Source organism: Rhincodon typus, chromosome 2 (genome assembly GCF_021869965.1).
Source record: "Rhincodon typus isolate 14 chromosome 2, sRhiTyp1.1, whole genome shotgun sequence".
Classification (NCBI taxonomy): domain Eukaryota; kingdom Metazoa; phylum Chordata; class Chondrichthyes; order Orectolobiformes; family Rhincodontidae; genus Rhincodon; species Rhincodon typus.
Window position 1 is genome coordinate 35,567,933 of NC_063333.1, and position 17,313 is coordinate 35,585,245.

The window sequence follows — 17,313 nt, forward strand, 5'->3', positions numbered from 1 at the left end:
AAAGGGTCTAGGCCCGAAACTTCAGCCTTCCTGCTCCTATGATGCTGCTTGGCCTGCTGTGTTCATCCAGCCCTGCACCTTGTTGTCTCAATATACATTACTGCATCTCTTATGTTTTGGATTATAATGCAAGAGGAATTTTAGCCCCGTAGAATTTAGTTAAATCCATAATGCACATCACTGATAACAGTTAAAGGCTGTGTGTTTATATTTGCTTATTTATCCTCTTTAGCCTTGCAAATTATATCATCTTTGGTTGTTTGGGTATGATTGGACCAAATCATACAATGAGAAGAAAACATTCAGACTAATCTTTTATTGTCATATTACCAGTTTTTTATGCTTGAGGAGACTCCAATGGATTACTGGGTACACTACTTACTTAACTGTTTAGTTCTTGTGTCTCAGATGACAAGTGATAATATTAATGCCCTTACTAACTCTCACAACAACATCAGTCATAATAATGAGCTGAAGTCTGAATCTGTGGCATTGAAAAGAGCCAAAATGATGTGTAGGAAGCTTATCCATTTACTCTCATTTGACTACACATTTCATCATGTTATCATTCAAGTGCGCAGTTCCTCTTTGCCAATGTCACTGAAATACATGTCCAAAAGATTTCCTTATTATTTCTCTGTATTGCATTGTAGGAAAGCTGAGATTGACATCTTCAGTTTAAGTGAAAAAAACAGTAATAGAAAATATTGAAAACACACACAAGGCTCATCAGCATATGAATTAAATGGAAACAATGGGAAAAAGTAGGTCTTGGAGAGGGCGGAGTGGAGATTTACTGGAATCAATTTAGGGATAAAGGATTTCAATTATGGGTAGTAGCTAGAAAAGTTTGAATTGTACTCCATAGGACACAGAGTTTTGGTGGAGTGAAGAGGGGAGGGGGGTAGACTGAATAGAGATGTTCAAATGACGTGGAATTTTGATAACATAGACAGGGGAATTATTTTTCCATTTGATGCAGTTTTAAGATAATTGACAAAAAGTGCAGCAAGTTGTTATAAACTGAAATATATTGTCTGAGAAATAGCTGGAAGCAGTAATTTTCAGAAGGGTTTTGGACATATACATGAAAAGGAAAATAAATTTCAGGACCATGTGGAAAAGTATAGGGGAGTAGGTTTAATTGAAAAGCTCTTTCAAAGAGAGAATGCTGGCCTGATGGGCTGAATGGATGCCTTCTCTGTTGTGTGATTCCATGAACCTTGCCCTATGAGGTTGTTGCCCCACCTCCAACCCGTCTTTCTATCTAACATGGCTTAATTGGGCAAACACATTGCAAAGTTGTTCATCAGGATAATAATAATGAGGAAACTAACTGATCAAAATTGGGGTAAATTCTCACATAATCCTGTTTAATTACTCTCTGCCCATGGCCGTAAAATAGGCTTATGGATATTCCACAATGGAAGAAGTCCATCACATCTTTTATTGTTTCGACACCAACTCTTTTCCTCAGCAGTAAACAACAAGTTAGAAAGGAGTACATTAAAAAAAAAGTGCAGTGTAGCTTATAAATTGATGTTTGCTTAAAAGCTGCAAACATTTTGCAGTTGGCCTCAAAAAGAGGAACCAATTACTTCAACTGTTATTTCCTCAAATTTCATTCACTGAGGCCACATCATTGTTCCCTTCTTTTGGTTGCCTTCTACTTGGAATTGGCCTTATGATTATCAAATTATTACTTCAACAAGATTTTCAATTATGTTCTGTTACTATCTTTCCCTGCGGTCAGCAGAAAGATTTTGTCTGTGTGAAATTTATGGCAAAGTCCGTATTTCATTCTTTGTAAGTGTGATCCAGTTAGATGTGCTAACGATTTCTTTATAAATAGAACTACAAATCTTCCCTGTTATATCTTACCACAGTGACCACAGCACTGTAGACCAGAAATAGTGGGATAGATTTGAACAATCCAATGCTTCCCTGTTCCTGGCAATTCAGATGTCACCGGCTGGAGGAGTGCAGGCCGAGGTAAGATGGTGGTGGGAGGATTCCTTTCATGTTCCTGACTTTGCACACTAACCCTTCCCCTCCTTCTATCAAACAACTTAACTTCCCAGAGAATCATACATATGAACAGCTTTGAGAGCTGGTCATGGCCCATATCAACTTTAGTCTCCCAGTGTGCCTCAATCCCCTACAATTTTCCAACAGATGTAACAGGTCCACAGCGGATGCCATTTCCCTAGCCTTGCACTCATCCCTGGAACATCTGGACAAGGACACCTACATCAGATGACTACAACTCTGCCGTCAACACCATTATCCCCTCCAAACTGATCTCAAAACTCTGAGACTTTAGTATCATCTGTGCCCTCTGCAACTGGATCCTCAGCTTTCTGACCCACAGATTGCAATCAGTGAAGATAGACGACTGTACCTCCTCCATGATAAGACTCAACATTGGAGCCCCCCCAGAGATGCGTCCTTAGCCTCCTATTGTACTCCCTGTACATGTACAACTGTGTTGCCAAATTCCAAATGAACATCATCTACAAGTTCGCTGACAACACCACTGTGGTAGGATGGATATCAAACAATGACGAGTCAGAATACAGAAAGGAGATAGAAGGCTTGGTGACGTGGTGCAATAAGAACAACCTTTCTTTCAACGTCAGCAAAACTAAGAACTGGACATTGACATCAGAAAGAAAGGAAGAGAACACACCCCCACCTACATCAACAGAACTGAGGTTGAGAGGGTGAAGAGCGTCAGGTTCCTAGGAGTGATGATAACCGACAACCTCTCCTGGACTTCCCACATATATGTGATGGTCAAGAAGGCACAACAATGCCTCTTCTTCCTCGAAGGCTCGGGAAATTTGCCATGTCCAATGAAGGCCCTCACCAACATTTGCAGATGCACCACTGAAAGCATAGGGTCTGGGTGCATGATGGCCTGGTACGGCAACTGCTCTGCCTAGGCCCGTAAGAAACTACAGAAGGTGGTGTGCACAGCCCAGACCATCGCGGAAACCAACCTTCCATCCATGGAGGTGAGTTCTTCCAGCCCTGCACCTTGTTGTCTCGGATTCTCCAGCATCTGCAGTTCCTACTATCTCTGATTCGATTTTAACCCCACTGCGAAGCCTCTTCTAAGGAGCCTCTCTGCTCCTATGATGCTGCTTAGCCTGCTGTGTTCATCCAGCCCTGCACCTTGTTGTCTCTTCCATCCATGGATTCCATTTACATGGCTTGCTGCTGTGGAAAGGCTCCCAAAATCATCAAAGACCCATCACACCTTGGTAATGACCTCCTACAACTTCTTCTGTCCGGCAGAAGATACAGAAGCTCGAACATACACACCAGCAGGTTCAGAGAACAGCTTCTTCCTGGCCGTTATTAGACTGGTGAATGAGCTCTGTAACTTCAAATAATACTGAACTTGCTAATGTTGATCTTGCCTAGCGCATGCCGTAACCTGTATAGCTCTGGCCATGTCTTTTTTTCACCCTATGATCTGTATGTCCTTGCTTACTACGATCTACCTGTACTGCTCGTAAACAAAAATTTTCACTGTGCTTAGGTACACGTAACAATAAATCAAATCAAATCAAATCATATGAACAAGGAACAAGATTAGGCCAGTTGGCCCTTTCAGCCTGTCCTGTCATTCATTAAGATTGTGGTTGATCTGATTTTTACCTGAACTCTACATTCCTAGTATCCTCAATAATCTTTCAATCCCTTGGTAATCAAGAATCTGTCTTCCTCTGCCTTAAAAACATTTAAAGATTCTGCATCCACTGCCTTTTGAGGAAGGGAATTTCAAAGCCTCACAAACCTTCTTAGAGAAAAAATGCTTTCTCATCTCTGTTTTAAATGGGCCCACCCCTTCTTTTTAAAATATGAGCCCTAGTGAGGAAACATACCTTCAATATCTATCTAGTGAAGACCCCTCGAGATCTTACATATTTCAATTAAGTTACCTCTTACTCTTCTAAAAACTGCCGAGGAAAGGATTCCAGCCTATCTAGCCTTTCCTTATAAAGAATTTTTTTCGTTCCAGGTTGTTTAGTAAACCTTCTCTGAACTGCTTCCAGTGCATTAACATCCTTCTGAAAATGCAATGTACTCAGTAGTCTAAATGTAGTCTCATTGATGCCCTGTATAACTCAAGCATAACCTCTCCACTCTTGCATTCAATTCCCCTTGCAATTAAACATTACATTCTACAAGCTTTCCCGATTACTTGTTGTGCCTGCAAACTAATCTTCTGTGATTCATGCACTAGGACACTCAGATTTCACTGCATCATAGAAATCTGTGACCTCTTGGCATTTAGATGATATGCTTCTTTATTATTCTTTCAGCCAAAATAGATAATTTCCCACTTTCCCACACTATACTTCATTTGCCAGACCTTTGCCCACTCTGTTAACCTATCCATATCCCTTTTAAGGCCTCTGCACTCTATGGAGTTCAGAAGGATGAGGAGGAGGTCTCAATGAAACTTACAGGATATTGAAAGGTCTGGGTAGAGTGGATGTGGAGAAGCTGGTTCCACTAGTAGGAGAGACTAGGACCTAAGGGCACAGCTTCAGAGTGAAGGGAAAACTCTTTAAAACTGAGATGAGGAAGATATTTTTTAGCCAGAGGATACTGAGACCTGTGGAACTCACTGCTGCGGAAGGCTGTGAGGCCAAGTCATTGAAGCTCCAATATGATGTCAAGTATTTAAGTCAGAGATAGATAGATTCTTGATTAGTAAAGGGATCAAAGTTTATGGGGAGAAGGCAGGAGAATGGGCTGAGAAACATTTTAGCCATGATAGAATGGCAGAGCAAACTCAATGGGCTGAATGGCCTAATTCTGCTCTTCTATCTTATGGTCTTATGTCCTTTTCACAACTTATTTTCCTACTTATCTTTGTGTCACCAGCAAATTTAGCTACCATACCTTTGATCTCTTCATCCAAATAATTTACATAAATTGTAAAGAGTTGAGGTTCCATTATTGACCCCTGTGGCACACAATTTGTGACAGCTTGCCAGCCTGAAAAGCATCTATTTATTCCTATTCTCTGCCTCCTGTTAGGTGGCTAATCTTCTATCCATGTCAATATATTATGCCCAACACCATCAGCTATTATTTTCCACAAAATGATTTGGATGTGATAATAGGAGGAATGGTTAGTAAGTTTGCAGATGACACCAAAATTGATGCTGTAGTGGACAGCGAAGAAGGCTATCTCAGAGTACAACAGAACCTTGATCAGATGGGTTGATAGGCCAAGGAATGGCAGATGAAGTTTAATTTAAATAAATATGAGGTATTGCATTTTGGTAAGGCAAATCAGGGTGGGACTTATACACTTAATGGGTAGGGCCCTGGGGAATGTGGCTGAACAAAGATACATTGGGGTGCAGTTTCATAGTTCCTTGGAAGTGGAGTTGCAGGTAGACAGGGCAGTGAAGACATTATTTGGTATGCTTGTGTCTATTGGTCAGTATATTGACTATAGGAGTTGGGATGCCATGTTGCGGCTGTACAGGACATTGGCTAGGCCACTTTTGGAATATTATGTTTAATTCAAGTCTCCCTGTAGGAAAGTTGTTGTTAAAGTTGAAAGGGTGCAAAAAGATTTACAAGGATGTTGCCAGTGTTGGAGAGTTTGAACTAAAGGGAGAGGCTGAATACAATGGGGCTATTATTCCTGGAGTGTTGGAGGGTGAACGATGACCTTATAGAGGTTTATAAAATCATGAGGGACATGGATAGGGTGTATAACCAAGGTCTTTTTCCCAGGGTAGGGGAGTCCAAAGCTAGAGTGCACAGGTTTAAGGTGAGAGGGGAAAGATTTAAAATGGACCTAAAGGCAAGTAGTGGAGGTTGGTGCAATTACAACATTTTAAAGGCATTTGGATGGATATATGAATAGAAAGGATTTAGAGGGATATGGGCCAAGTGCTGGTGAATGGGGCTCGATTAATTTAGGATACCTTGTCTGCATGGATGAATTGGACCAAAGGGTCTGTTTCCATGCTCACAACTCTATAACTCTATGACTCTATAACCTCTTAAGTGTCACCATATCCAAAGCCTTCTGGAAGTCTACATATAGTACATCCAGTGGTTCCTCTTCATCTGCAGCATAAGTTGTTTCTTCAAAGAACTCCAATAAATTAGCTAAAAATAATTTTCCTTTGACAAAATCATGATGGCTTTGCTTGATTACTTTGAACTTGTCTAACTATCCTATCACCCCTTACATTCCTAAACTCCAGCAGTTTCAAGTCTAGCCTGTCCAACATTTGCTTAGATACCAAACAATCTGCCCATTTCAGGTAGATGTCTACTCAACTTTCTCTGAATTGCCTCCAACACATTTACATCTTAAATAAGGTGACCAATACTGTATATAGTGCTCCAGATGCAGTCACACCAGTGTACTGTATAACTGAAGCATAATCTCCCTACATTTGTATTCAGTTTCCCTGATGATAAATGATAACATTTTATTTGCTTACCTACATACAAATCTTTTTTGATTTATTTACCAGGATATACAGATCCCTCTGCATCCCAGAGCTCTGAGATCTCTCACCAATGAGATAATCCGCTTCTTTTGCATTCTTCTTGTCAGAATGGACAATTCCACATTTTCTGACATTATACTCCATTTGCCACTTCTTTGCTTGCTCACTTAAACTATCTATAACTTTTTGCAACCTCCTTGAGTCTCTCCATAACCTTACATTCCTACCCAGTTTTGTGTTATCAGAAAATTTGAGAAGCATACCTTCATTTGAGTAATTTCTTCAAAAATGTTGAGGTCCCAGCAACAATCCTAGTGTTACATCTTCCCAAACTATAAAAGACCCATTTACACCTACTCTCAGTTCCTGTAGTCAGTCAACCTTCTATCCTTGCCAATAAGTGACACATGAGTTTTTCTTTCTGACATCTATCATCTAGAAGGACAATTGCATTAGAAGTAGGAGAACACCATCTCACTTGCACATTCCCCTCCAAGCCACAAAGCATCATGCATAATGTTCCCTCGAACTTTGCTGCAGAGTTGCTTATACTTAACATGATGGAAGGTATCTTCAATGCGATGGCGGGACTTCATCATAGAATCCATAGAGAGAAGAACACAGAACTGCTACGATGCGGAAGCAGGCTATTTGTCCCATCAAGTCCACATGAACTCTCCGATGAGCATCCCACCCAGACCTGCATTTCCTCGGGCTAATCCACCTATCCTGCACATCCCTGGATACTATGGGCAATTTAGCATGCCTATTTACCTAACTTGCACATCTTTGGACTGTGGGAGGAAATCGGAGCACCTGGAGGAAATCCACGCAGGCACAGGGAGAATGTGCAAACTCCACACAGACTGTTGCCTGAGGGTGGAATGAACCTGAATCTCTGGTGCTGTGAGACAGCAGTGGTAACCACTGTGCCGCCATGTTGTCCCCATCTCCACAAGTGCTATATAGTAGTTGCACCTACTGTCATGGATAAATGCATCTGATACAAGCAGGTTAGGGACATCAAAGCCAAGCAGGTTCATCCATCTTGTTGGTTCCCTCACTACCTGCCACAGACCCAATCTAGCAGGTACGTCTTTTTAAGAGTCAGCAGTGTTGATGTCAAACCAAGGTTGGCAATCGGCATTTAAGTCCCACACCCAGAGTACATGCTATCTTCTTACCAATCCTCTATGTTTCTTCCAATGGTTATTCAACTTGGAGGAGTACTGAATCATCAGCTGAAGTAGGTAAGGTGTTAGTGGGTAATGAACAGAAGATTTCCTTGCTACTGTTTGATATGAAATCATGAGACTTCATGGGATCTGGAGAAATCTTGAAGATTCCAATACTGACTCCTTCCTAACTGTGCACCACTCTGCTACCACTTCTGGAGGGACTGGGCATACTCAGGTATGGTTATGGTGATGTCTGGATTGTTGACTATAGGGCATGAGTCCATGAGTATGACTATATCAGGCCATTGACTTATTAGTCTTTGAGACAGTTCTCCCAATTTTGGCACGAGACCCCAGACATTAGTAAGGAGGATTTTGGACAGGTTGACTGCGTCGGATGGACTATTGCTATTTCCAGTGCCGAGGTTGGTGCTAGGTGGCCCATTTTGTTTAATTATTTTCTTCAGGTCTCATATTATTTGCCAGGCCATTTCAGACAGCAGTTGGGCCGAAGGGTCTGCTTCTGTGCTGTATGACTGTATGAGTGTAGTCCAGACCAGGATGGCAGATTTCTTTACTTAAAGGGCATTAGTTAATCAATGGATTTACTGACAATGTTGATGGTCACCATTAGTTTAGGTTTTAACTTCAGGAGTTTTACTTATTAAACTCAATTTCACCATCTTTCATGGCAGGATTTGAATCCATGTCCCCCACCATTAGTCTGGGTTTACTGGATTACTAGTCCAATGACGTTACCACTACACCATCACCAAATACCATTCACAACAAGCCATATACAGAAGCAGTCTGTGCCCATTTTGTTTATTCTTTCTTGAGCTATGAGCATCACTGACAAGTCCAGCATTTGTTGCTGATCCTTAATTGCCCCTGAGATGAGTAGCTTTCTGGACTTTTTCAGAGATCAGCTCAGAGTCAACCACATTATTGAGGGTCTGGAGTCTGAAGCACGCAGGACAGATTATGTAAGGATTGCAGATTTTACCAAGAGGACTGAGTGAACCAGATGGGTTTTAACAACAATTAGTGACAGTTTCATGGTCACTATTACTGAGATTTGCTTTCAATCCGAGATTTATTAATTAGATATAAATTCTTCCAGCTATAGTGGGATTTGAACCCATGTCCCTAGAACATTAGCCTGGGTTTTTGGATTACAAAGGCAAGCAGCAAGGCTTGGACATATTCAGGCTTGAGTTGACAAGTGACAAAACATTTGTGCCACATAAGTGCCAGTTAGTGACATTGCCCAACAAGAGAGAATTAATATTCAATGATATTACTACTGCTGAGTCCCCCACTACCAACTTGCTGTAACCTTAACATTCATCCCCATCACCACTGATGCACAGTTGTGTGTCCCATATAAGAAATGCGCTGCAACAACTTGGACAGCACCTTCCAAACCTATGACCTCTAAATCTCAATAGAAAAGGGCAGCAGATGCATGGGAACACCATCATCTGTAAGTTAACCTCTGACCCACAAAGCATCCTGACTTGGAACAATATCAGTATTCCTCACGGTCACTGGATCAAAATCCTGAAATTCCTACCTAACAACACAGTGGGTGTAACTGTAACAATGACAGCAGTACAGATGACAGCAGTTCAAGGTTACCAGCACATTCACAAGGACTACTGGGATGGGACAATAAATGCTGGCCTTGGCAACAGGGCCCACAAGACTTGTTTTTGAAAACATGAGAACTATTTAATATTGTGCCTGCTTTTATTTTTCAATTCTTATCTCCATTCCCTATCATTGGTTACAAATAGGGAATATGAGAAAGATCAAAAATGTCAAGGCTATTGGACAGACTCCACCAGAGGAAGTGGCACTGCCCATGGATGGAAGTTTTCACTAGCATGGCACCTTCCTATTGAATGGAGACGTTGGCTCTGAATTCTGGTAGACCTGATACTGGGATTCTGCCACTAACTCATGAGCAGTCTCCTGGCTCAACAGTTACCCTGTATACTGCCTGGAAATTTCAGGAGGCATTTTAAACATGCCCTTAATTAATTCACTCCTCAGATATGGAAGTAGTCAGTGTCCATAAGAAGCAAGGCCTGGATAATATTCAGGCTTGTGTTGGTAATTGGCATGTAACGATTGTGCCACACAAGTGCCAGGCATGGTCTCCAATGAGAGAGACAGTAATCGACGCCCCTTGCCATTTTACTGCTGAATCCCACACCATCAGTTTCCTGAGGATTACCATTGACTGAAAACTGAGCTGGACCAACTGGTTAATTGGTTAACTGTCACAGTTGGCTGGGTAACCAATGTAACAACCATTTAACCTTCTGCACAAGAAGGAACCAGCCCAGTGGGATTTTCCCTTCATTTTTGGCGTGCCCTCCTCCAGACCCACCTGCATGGGCTGTTGAAAATTCAGCCCAACATATTAAATTGTTTTGTTTTATGCAGCGATTTGATGCAATTTTTAATCTAAAGCTCTGAAGATTGCAGGGCACAAATGGTTTCAGGAAACACAGTGTAAAATATAGACTCACCATCTGTTGCACTGGTTGTGGTTACCTGAAAGGAAATCACATTCAGAGGGGAATAGAGGCAAATTTTATTTACCAAAATGTAGCAAACTTGATTATCTGTGGTGAATCTCATTGCTGCAGAAGACTGTGGAGGCCAAATCATTGAGTGTATTTAAGACAGTGATAGCTTCTTGATTGGTAAGGGGATCAAAAATTACAGGAAAAAAGGAAGGAGAATGGGGTTGAGAAACATATCAGCCATGATTGAATGGCAGAACAGACCCAATGGGCCAAATGGCCTAATTCTGCTCCTGTATTTATTGTCTAAAAATGTTCAAGAAAATGGGTAGCACGGTGGCTCAGTGGTTAGCACTGCTGCCTCACAGCACCAGGGACCTGGGTTTGATTCCACCCTGTGGTGGCAACTGTCTGTGTGGAGTTTGCATGTCCCCCCTGTGTCTGCATGGGTTTCCGCTGGGTGCTCCAGTTTTCTCCCATAGTCCAAAGATGTGCAAGTTAGCTGGCTTGGCCATGCTAAATTTCCCATAGTGTTCAGGGATATGCAGGCTAGGTGGGTTAGCCATGGGAAATGCAGGATTACAGGGGTAGGGTAGGGGGATGGGTCTGAGTGGGATGCTCTTTGGAGGTTCAGCATGGACCCATTGGGCTGAGTGGCCTGTTTTCACACTGTAGGGATTCTGTGAAGATAGGCAGGGGAACTTACAGAAATCTCCTCAACTTGTTGACAGCAATTAGGCTAATTCTAAATCAAAGTCCACATGAAGTGATAAAGCAGACACCCATGTCCTTACCCCAACCCCCATACACCAGGCCTTGCCATCACATGGGCTGCTACCACAGCCATCCTTTTGTCAGCTACTAATGTAGCTATTCATTCTTCCAGGCTAATATTTGCCTATTTCTTATTCTGATCAACTGTTGTTCTCTCTCAGGGGCTTCATCTCCACCTATCATTTACTCCTCCCCACTCTCCCACCCCATCCTCAGTTTATATACCAACCTTTTCCTAGATACAATCAGTTCTGAAGAAGGATGACTGAACTGAAAACGTTAACGCTGTTTTCGCTCCACAGATGCTGCCAGACCTTCTAAGTTTTCCCAGTAATTCCTGTTTTTGTTTATGAAGTAATGCATGGCATTTTGGGAGCCAAAATCAAGAACAAAATCCATAAGTACAATTTTTTTTAATGTGCAATTTTAAATTCATTTTAAAATTAAGACTTTCAGAGAAACAGACAAATAAAAATGGATGTCATATTTTGTGCCAGTTAGTGGGGAATCTGATACAAATCTAATTAAAATTTGCAGATCTGGCTTGTAATGCTGGCACTAAAATTCAATAATGAGCAAACTATGTTTATGTCATCAATAAAGTACACAAATTAATAGTGTTATTCATGCGGTAATATTGTCAATACTAGCAACTGAATGTACCAATTCAGCAACCTAAATAATTTCTGGGTTTTTATTTACACTATAGAAACAATGGAAGGTTAGACCTGCAGCTTACATTATGTCAGGCTCATGATATCAATTGCACTTTGAGTATAACTACATGTTATATATCTATAATCAGTATTTCTGACCTGTCGGTGTTTTTTGAGGCTACATTGGCCATTTCAAGACTGTCATTTATCCTACATCAATTGCTAGATTGACATACTTAGATGAATATCTATATCATGTCACATTTTCAATTAACACCTTAAGCTTACATCACTGTAAAAGTACATGCATATTAAAGTTGAGTATCATCGGCTTGAAGTTCAAATGGAGAACCTAGAGTGATGCTGTCACCTGATTATCCTTATTCTTCTTCAGGCCCACTTGAAGGCTTGTTGGAAGCTGTAGAGCTGCAGTAATTGATAAAAGGGAGAGAATCTAGCACAGGACAGTAATTTGTATGTGGAGGCCTGTGGCAGTAAATGAAGTCCCCAGAAATGTCCAGCAATTAAATATTATTGTTTAATATCTCCAGACTTGCAGACAGCAAAGCTGGATGGGAGGGTGAGCAGTGAGAAGGATGCAAAGATGCTTCAGTGTGATTTGGACAAGTTCAGTGAGTGGGTAAATGCATGACAGATGGAGTATAATGTGGGTAAATGTAAGGTTCTCCACTTTGTCTGAATAGCACAGATTGGGCAAGGGAGAGGTGCAATGAGACCTGGGTGCCCTTCTACACCAGGGCTGGAAGTAAGCACGCAGGTGCAGCAGGTGGTGAAGAAGCCAAATGGTATATTGGTCTTTATAGAAAGGGAATTTAAGTACGGGAGCAGGAGTGTCTTGCTGCAATTATGCAGTGCCTTGATGAGACCACACTTAGAATTGTGCAAGAACTGCGGATGCTGTAAATCAGAGACAAAAGGAGAAATTGCTGGAAAAGCTCAGAAGGTCTGGCAGCATCTGTGAAGAGAAATCAGAGTTAATGTTTTTGCGTTGAGTAACCCTTCCTCAGAATACCTAAATTCTGAGGAAGGGTCACTTGACCTGAAACATTAACTCCGATTTCTCTCCACAGATGCTGCCAGACCTCCTGAGCATTTTCAGAAATTTCTGTTTTTGTCTGGAATTGTGCAATTTTGGTCTCCTTATCTGAGGAAGGATGTTTTGGCTATGGAAAGGGTATGGAGAGAAAGGGGAACAGGAAGATGAGTTAAATGACCAGCCACGATTGTATTGAACAGTGGAGTAGGTTTGAAGGGACAAATGGCCTACTCCTGTTCCTTTTTTCGATGTTGCTATGTTTAGTAATTATTACCATGGAGTTTCCTCACTTAGAGCAACAATTATCTCTCAGTTGGAGGAGTGTAAAGGATCTCACTAAGGTCTGACATTTGCAAAGTTTTCACATGGATTTGTAGATGGCTGACCATTAGATTAGTAAAAATAAGACCAAGAGATCAGGATATGGATCTGATAGGAGAAGACTTTGTAGGGGATAAAAGAAAAAAACTAGAGAAATGGATGAGTTCAGGGGTAGGGCATGAAAAATCTTAGAGGACGTTGGTCAATCTCGTGAAGAAGTGCTGAATCTTGTAATTAATTAACTCAATAAATATTATGCATACTGCATTCTTGGTCCTTTGCTATTCCGCCAGGTAAGAATCACAGCTCAATTTGATCCTACCACCACCCAATTTTCAGCCAGAGCCTCCAGTGACCAAGGTACTGATTTATCCTCTTTCTGGTCCAATGGCACTGATGCTAATTCTGGATCTACGATAACCGGGTCCAGGAGATGAATGGGTGAAGTCAATTCTTAAACAAATACATGTCAACACAATTTTTGATCAAACTCTCAGCTTTGAGTGGAGAAATGATCTTTCAGCTCATTTGCCTTGAATTGTGCGGCAGCAACATTTCGGTCAGACTTTCTGGGAGAAGAGCAGCCGACGATAAGGCCTTCGAAACTGCAAACTTGGATTGCATCAAAATCTGTGCAAGCATGTCAATTGAACTAAATGCAACATTGAATCCACTGGCGTAAAACCAATTTTCCCAGTCAAAGAGATTTATGATGCATTAATTGTGTAATAGGCCTGTTTAACATCTGTCTTCATTTTTATTACCATTGAGATAGGCTACTGACTGCATTTCACAAAATTTCAAAAAGGAATGATCTGCTCCAATGTTTCCAAAGATGATGGAATAGTTTAAGACTGTAAGAGGCTCGACCCAGCTATTTAACTGAACCAGACTCCTACAACTAGCATTGCTTCTTGTGGCTACCTTAGTGTTCACTGAGACTCTAAGCGCAAAGAATAAGTCGCAACAAGTCACGGCAGATTCCTCCTCTAAAGCATTGCTAACATTTGATCAAAATTTGTACCTGAAAACTATGCCTGTATTATCACACAATCATCAAATTGTTATGGTGTAAAAGCCATTCAACCCATTGTGCCTGCACCAGTTCTATTGCCGATTACCGACCTCAGGCCTTTTCCCCATATCCCTGCACACCATTTTTATCCCTCTTGAATTCCTCAGTTGAAGCTGCCTCCACTGCATTTCCAGGCAGTGCATTCTATACCCTTACTACTTGCTGTGTGAAGAAATTTTTTTCTCACATCACCCTTGCTTCCTTTACACATCACTTTAAATCTATGCTCCTCCTTTTTTTGTTTTAGAACGCCCCTCTAGAATTGCCACCCCTTTTAAACAGTGTTTTAATATTCTCTGACCAAAATATATCACCTCAAAGCTTTCTGCATTGAACCTCATTTTCTACATATCCACCCACTCCTCCAACTTGTCATTGTTGTTTTCGAGTTCCACACTGTCCTTCTCAGATTACAGTTCTTCCAAGTTTAATGTTTTCTGCAATGAAACTATCATATGAGCACTTAGTATGTTTGTGTGACTTTCCTCTGTCTCCTACTTACGTAGGCACCAGTCTCTTTAACGGAATAATGTCTCCCTTAAGATGTTAAATATTCACATTGTGATATTGCAGCAGTTAGTTCAAGCATTGAATATCTATGTATTGATTTGGCAACATTGAAACCATTGTTTATCTGAAGCAGCCTGGAAACAAGCACAGCATTCCTCATCACTTTGGCAACAGACATTGTATAATTTGTACATCTCAAACAAGTTTGCAGGCTAAAATTGCATAGTAATGAACTTAAGGAGGAAGTCCCAGTTTCATCCATTTTCTACAGTTGTGAAAATAATCTTTAAGGTTAATTACATAACTTTAGGTTTTATGTCAGATAAGGACAAATACAAAGGGATCAATTTTAAACCTACCCTCACTCTCTGCAGAAACAGGGCACAGTTAATTATGATCTATTAAACATGGCATTCTCCTTCATTTCCAAATTGTAAACTTAGGTGCTCACATGCAAACAAGTCTGGGCCTAAATCAGGTAGGAATTTCACATATTTAAGTTTCCAATAGGATCCTGCTGGCATTTTAACTGAGTCTGAGTAGGGAAACTGCTATCTTCAGCTTTCCTACCAGACTCAAGCTAGTGGATATTTTGTGGAAAGGACAATGAGGCCCTCCATAGTACACACCCTCCCATGAAGACCTTCACACCCCTTAATTGCAAACCTGTGGCTGGCAAATGCTAAACAACCTTTCCAGCTAGCAGATGCCCTGTGCCCATTTCCCACAATTCTGGTGGAATTTAAATTAGGCACAACAGGTAAAATCCCCAGCCTGAAGCTGAGGGCAGACGGTACATTGCACTTGCTTAACCTCCACCCTCCCTTCTCTCATGCCAACCTCAGATCGAATTATTAAACTTGAGGCTCATGAGAAATTTGCTGATTATCAATACTATTGATTTTCTCTCTACAGTCCCATCATAATTGATTCTCCTGATTGATAGATTATGCATCCACATGCCCTTGTGCTATCCCAAGATACTGTGATACATCATTCCGAAAAGGGAAGGCTGGAACAATATACAAAAGAGATTGAGGCCAAACGGTATGTGTTTTCAAGGAGGAGGTAGATATAGCTCTTGTGGCTAAAACGATCATGGATGGGATTAGGTTATTGAACTCAATGATCAGCCACGACTTTATTGAATGGCTAGCAGGTTCGAAGGGCCGAACGGCATACTTCTGCTCCTATCTTCTATGTTTCTAAAAGAAGAGCCAATGAACAATACAGCTTCATCCGACCTCAGCACTCTACTTCAGCAGGTCTCCTAGTCTGCTTCATGCTGAACTCCAAGAATAACTGCAAATTAATTCCTAAAGTGTTTGTGTAATCGACTCCCCTTTCGGGCCATACAAAAAGCTGTATAGTAGTTTCCTAAAATGTAATTTGTGTATTATTCTGAAAATAAAATGGAAATTTAGCTAAAGATCTGTTTCAATATACATGATCAAAATGTATTGACTGAATGTTTTCTAAATTGGGCTTCCAGGAGCAATAAAAGAATCAAATTTGTCTAGTCACAAGCAAAGAGGAGGTTCTGTGTGCATGGTTGCAAAAACAGTTAATGGTTAGAGAAATATCAAAATACAGTTTTTTGCTCTTACTATTGCCAATAATTACCATTGTTTAATTTTACCGAAAGCAAAGTTGACAACACAACAAATGAAAATGTCAATTTGACATCTAAATCATTCATCATATGCTCTTCAACATGGTCAAGTGTTTTATTTTGAATGTTTTTCTGGTTGCCAAAGAATTTCCACCGCATCAAAAAAGTTGGCTTGAAATTCTTTCTCAAATTTTGCAACAATTACAAAATACAAAGCAACCTAAAGTAAACCAATGTAGGGAGCAAGAAACATTTCACACCCTGTTGTTGCAACCTACGTGCCAGATAATTAAAATTATTGACAACACCACTTAGAACATAAATTTCAAAGATGATACCATGTCACTTATTTTCCAGCTATGTTTCTTTACAATTCGAGTTATTGCATGATAAATATGATGAAGCTCTCAACAACTATTTCAGTAACTGGAGTTAAATCTGACTTACGCACTTGCCAGTAACTCCATGCTACTCCATACTACTGGGTCCATGGACTCCAAGATAATTTTTTAAAAATACTAAATGTATTAAAAGTACTATTGAAAATCAATTGCAACTCACCTTTGAACACTTTCAGTTTCAAAACAAATACAAATTTGCTTTAATAGGCACCAAATGTATCGTATTCAACATCCAGTGACTTCAGTCTGAGACAATCTATCACACACTTCACTGGGGATTGGGTGTTTCCTGTGTTAACGGAAGTTTTATGAATATTTAGCGTAAACCTTTGTTTAAATTGGCAAGAGACCTGTAAATGCCACCTACTGGTTGAAGTATATTGCCAACTGCAATTGTTTCATATTTAGTCAAGTCAATTTGTTTCTTATAGATTTACATTCTTTCCTCTCTCGTTGATTAATTAAGGACTGAACTATTTACTGAAATCTACCCTTGCAGCAGTAACTTCAAAACGAGAGCCGGTCCAGTACTGCAATCATCATCTTTGGCGGTCTCTCGCAAACGAGGATGACTGTCTTCCACTCTCAGGGTGAGTCCGTAGATGGTAGAAACTCTGTTACAGTTGGAGCAGACGGTGGTCGTGGGAAGGCATGGGTGGGCCGTTCGGTGGCAGGGCGCTCCTTTCACTGTT

The 17,313-nt window shown here is 40.8% G+C and overlaps 1 protein-coding gene and 1 long non-coding RNA gene across 2 annotated transcripts in view; one reads left to right on the top strand and one right to left on the bottom strand.

Annotated features, from left to right (window-relative positions):
• LOC125485207 (all trans-polyprenyl-diphosphate synthase PDSS1-like) overlaps positions 1-8,700 on the top strand; it is a 28,334-nt gene extending 19,634 nt beyond the window's left edge. The window contains exon 5 of the mRNA XM_048606874.1: positions 8,601-8,700. Within this exon, the coding sequence (XP_048462831.1) occupies positions 8,601-8,700 (100 nt within the window). The remainder of the gene's footprint in view (positions 1-8,600) is intronic.
• Positions 8,701-11,385: 2,685 nt separating this feature from the next.
• On the bottom strand, positions 11,386-16,949 carry LOC125485987. The gene is made up of 3 exons (XR_007264699.1): positions 16,782-16,949; positions 14,413-14,546; positions 11,386-12,071 (listed from the first exon to the last, which is right to left on the bottom strand). It is a non-coding gene; the product is annotated as an uncharacterized LOC125485987 (long non-coding RNA).
• Positions 16,950-17,313: the final 364 nt, after the last annotated feature.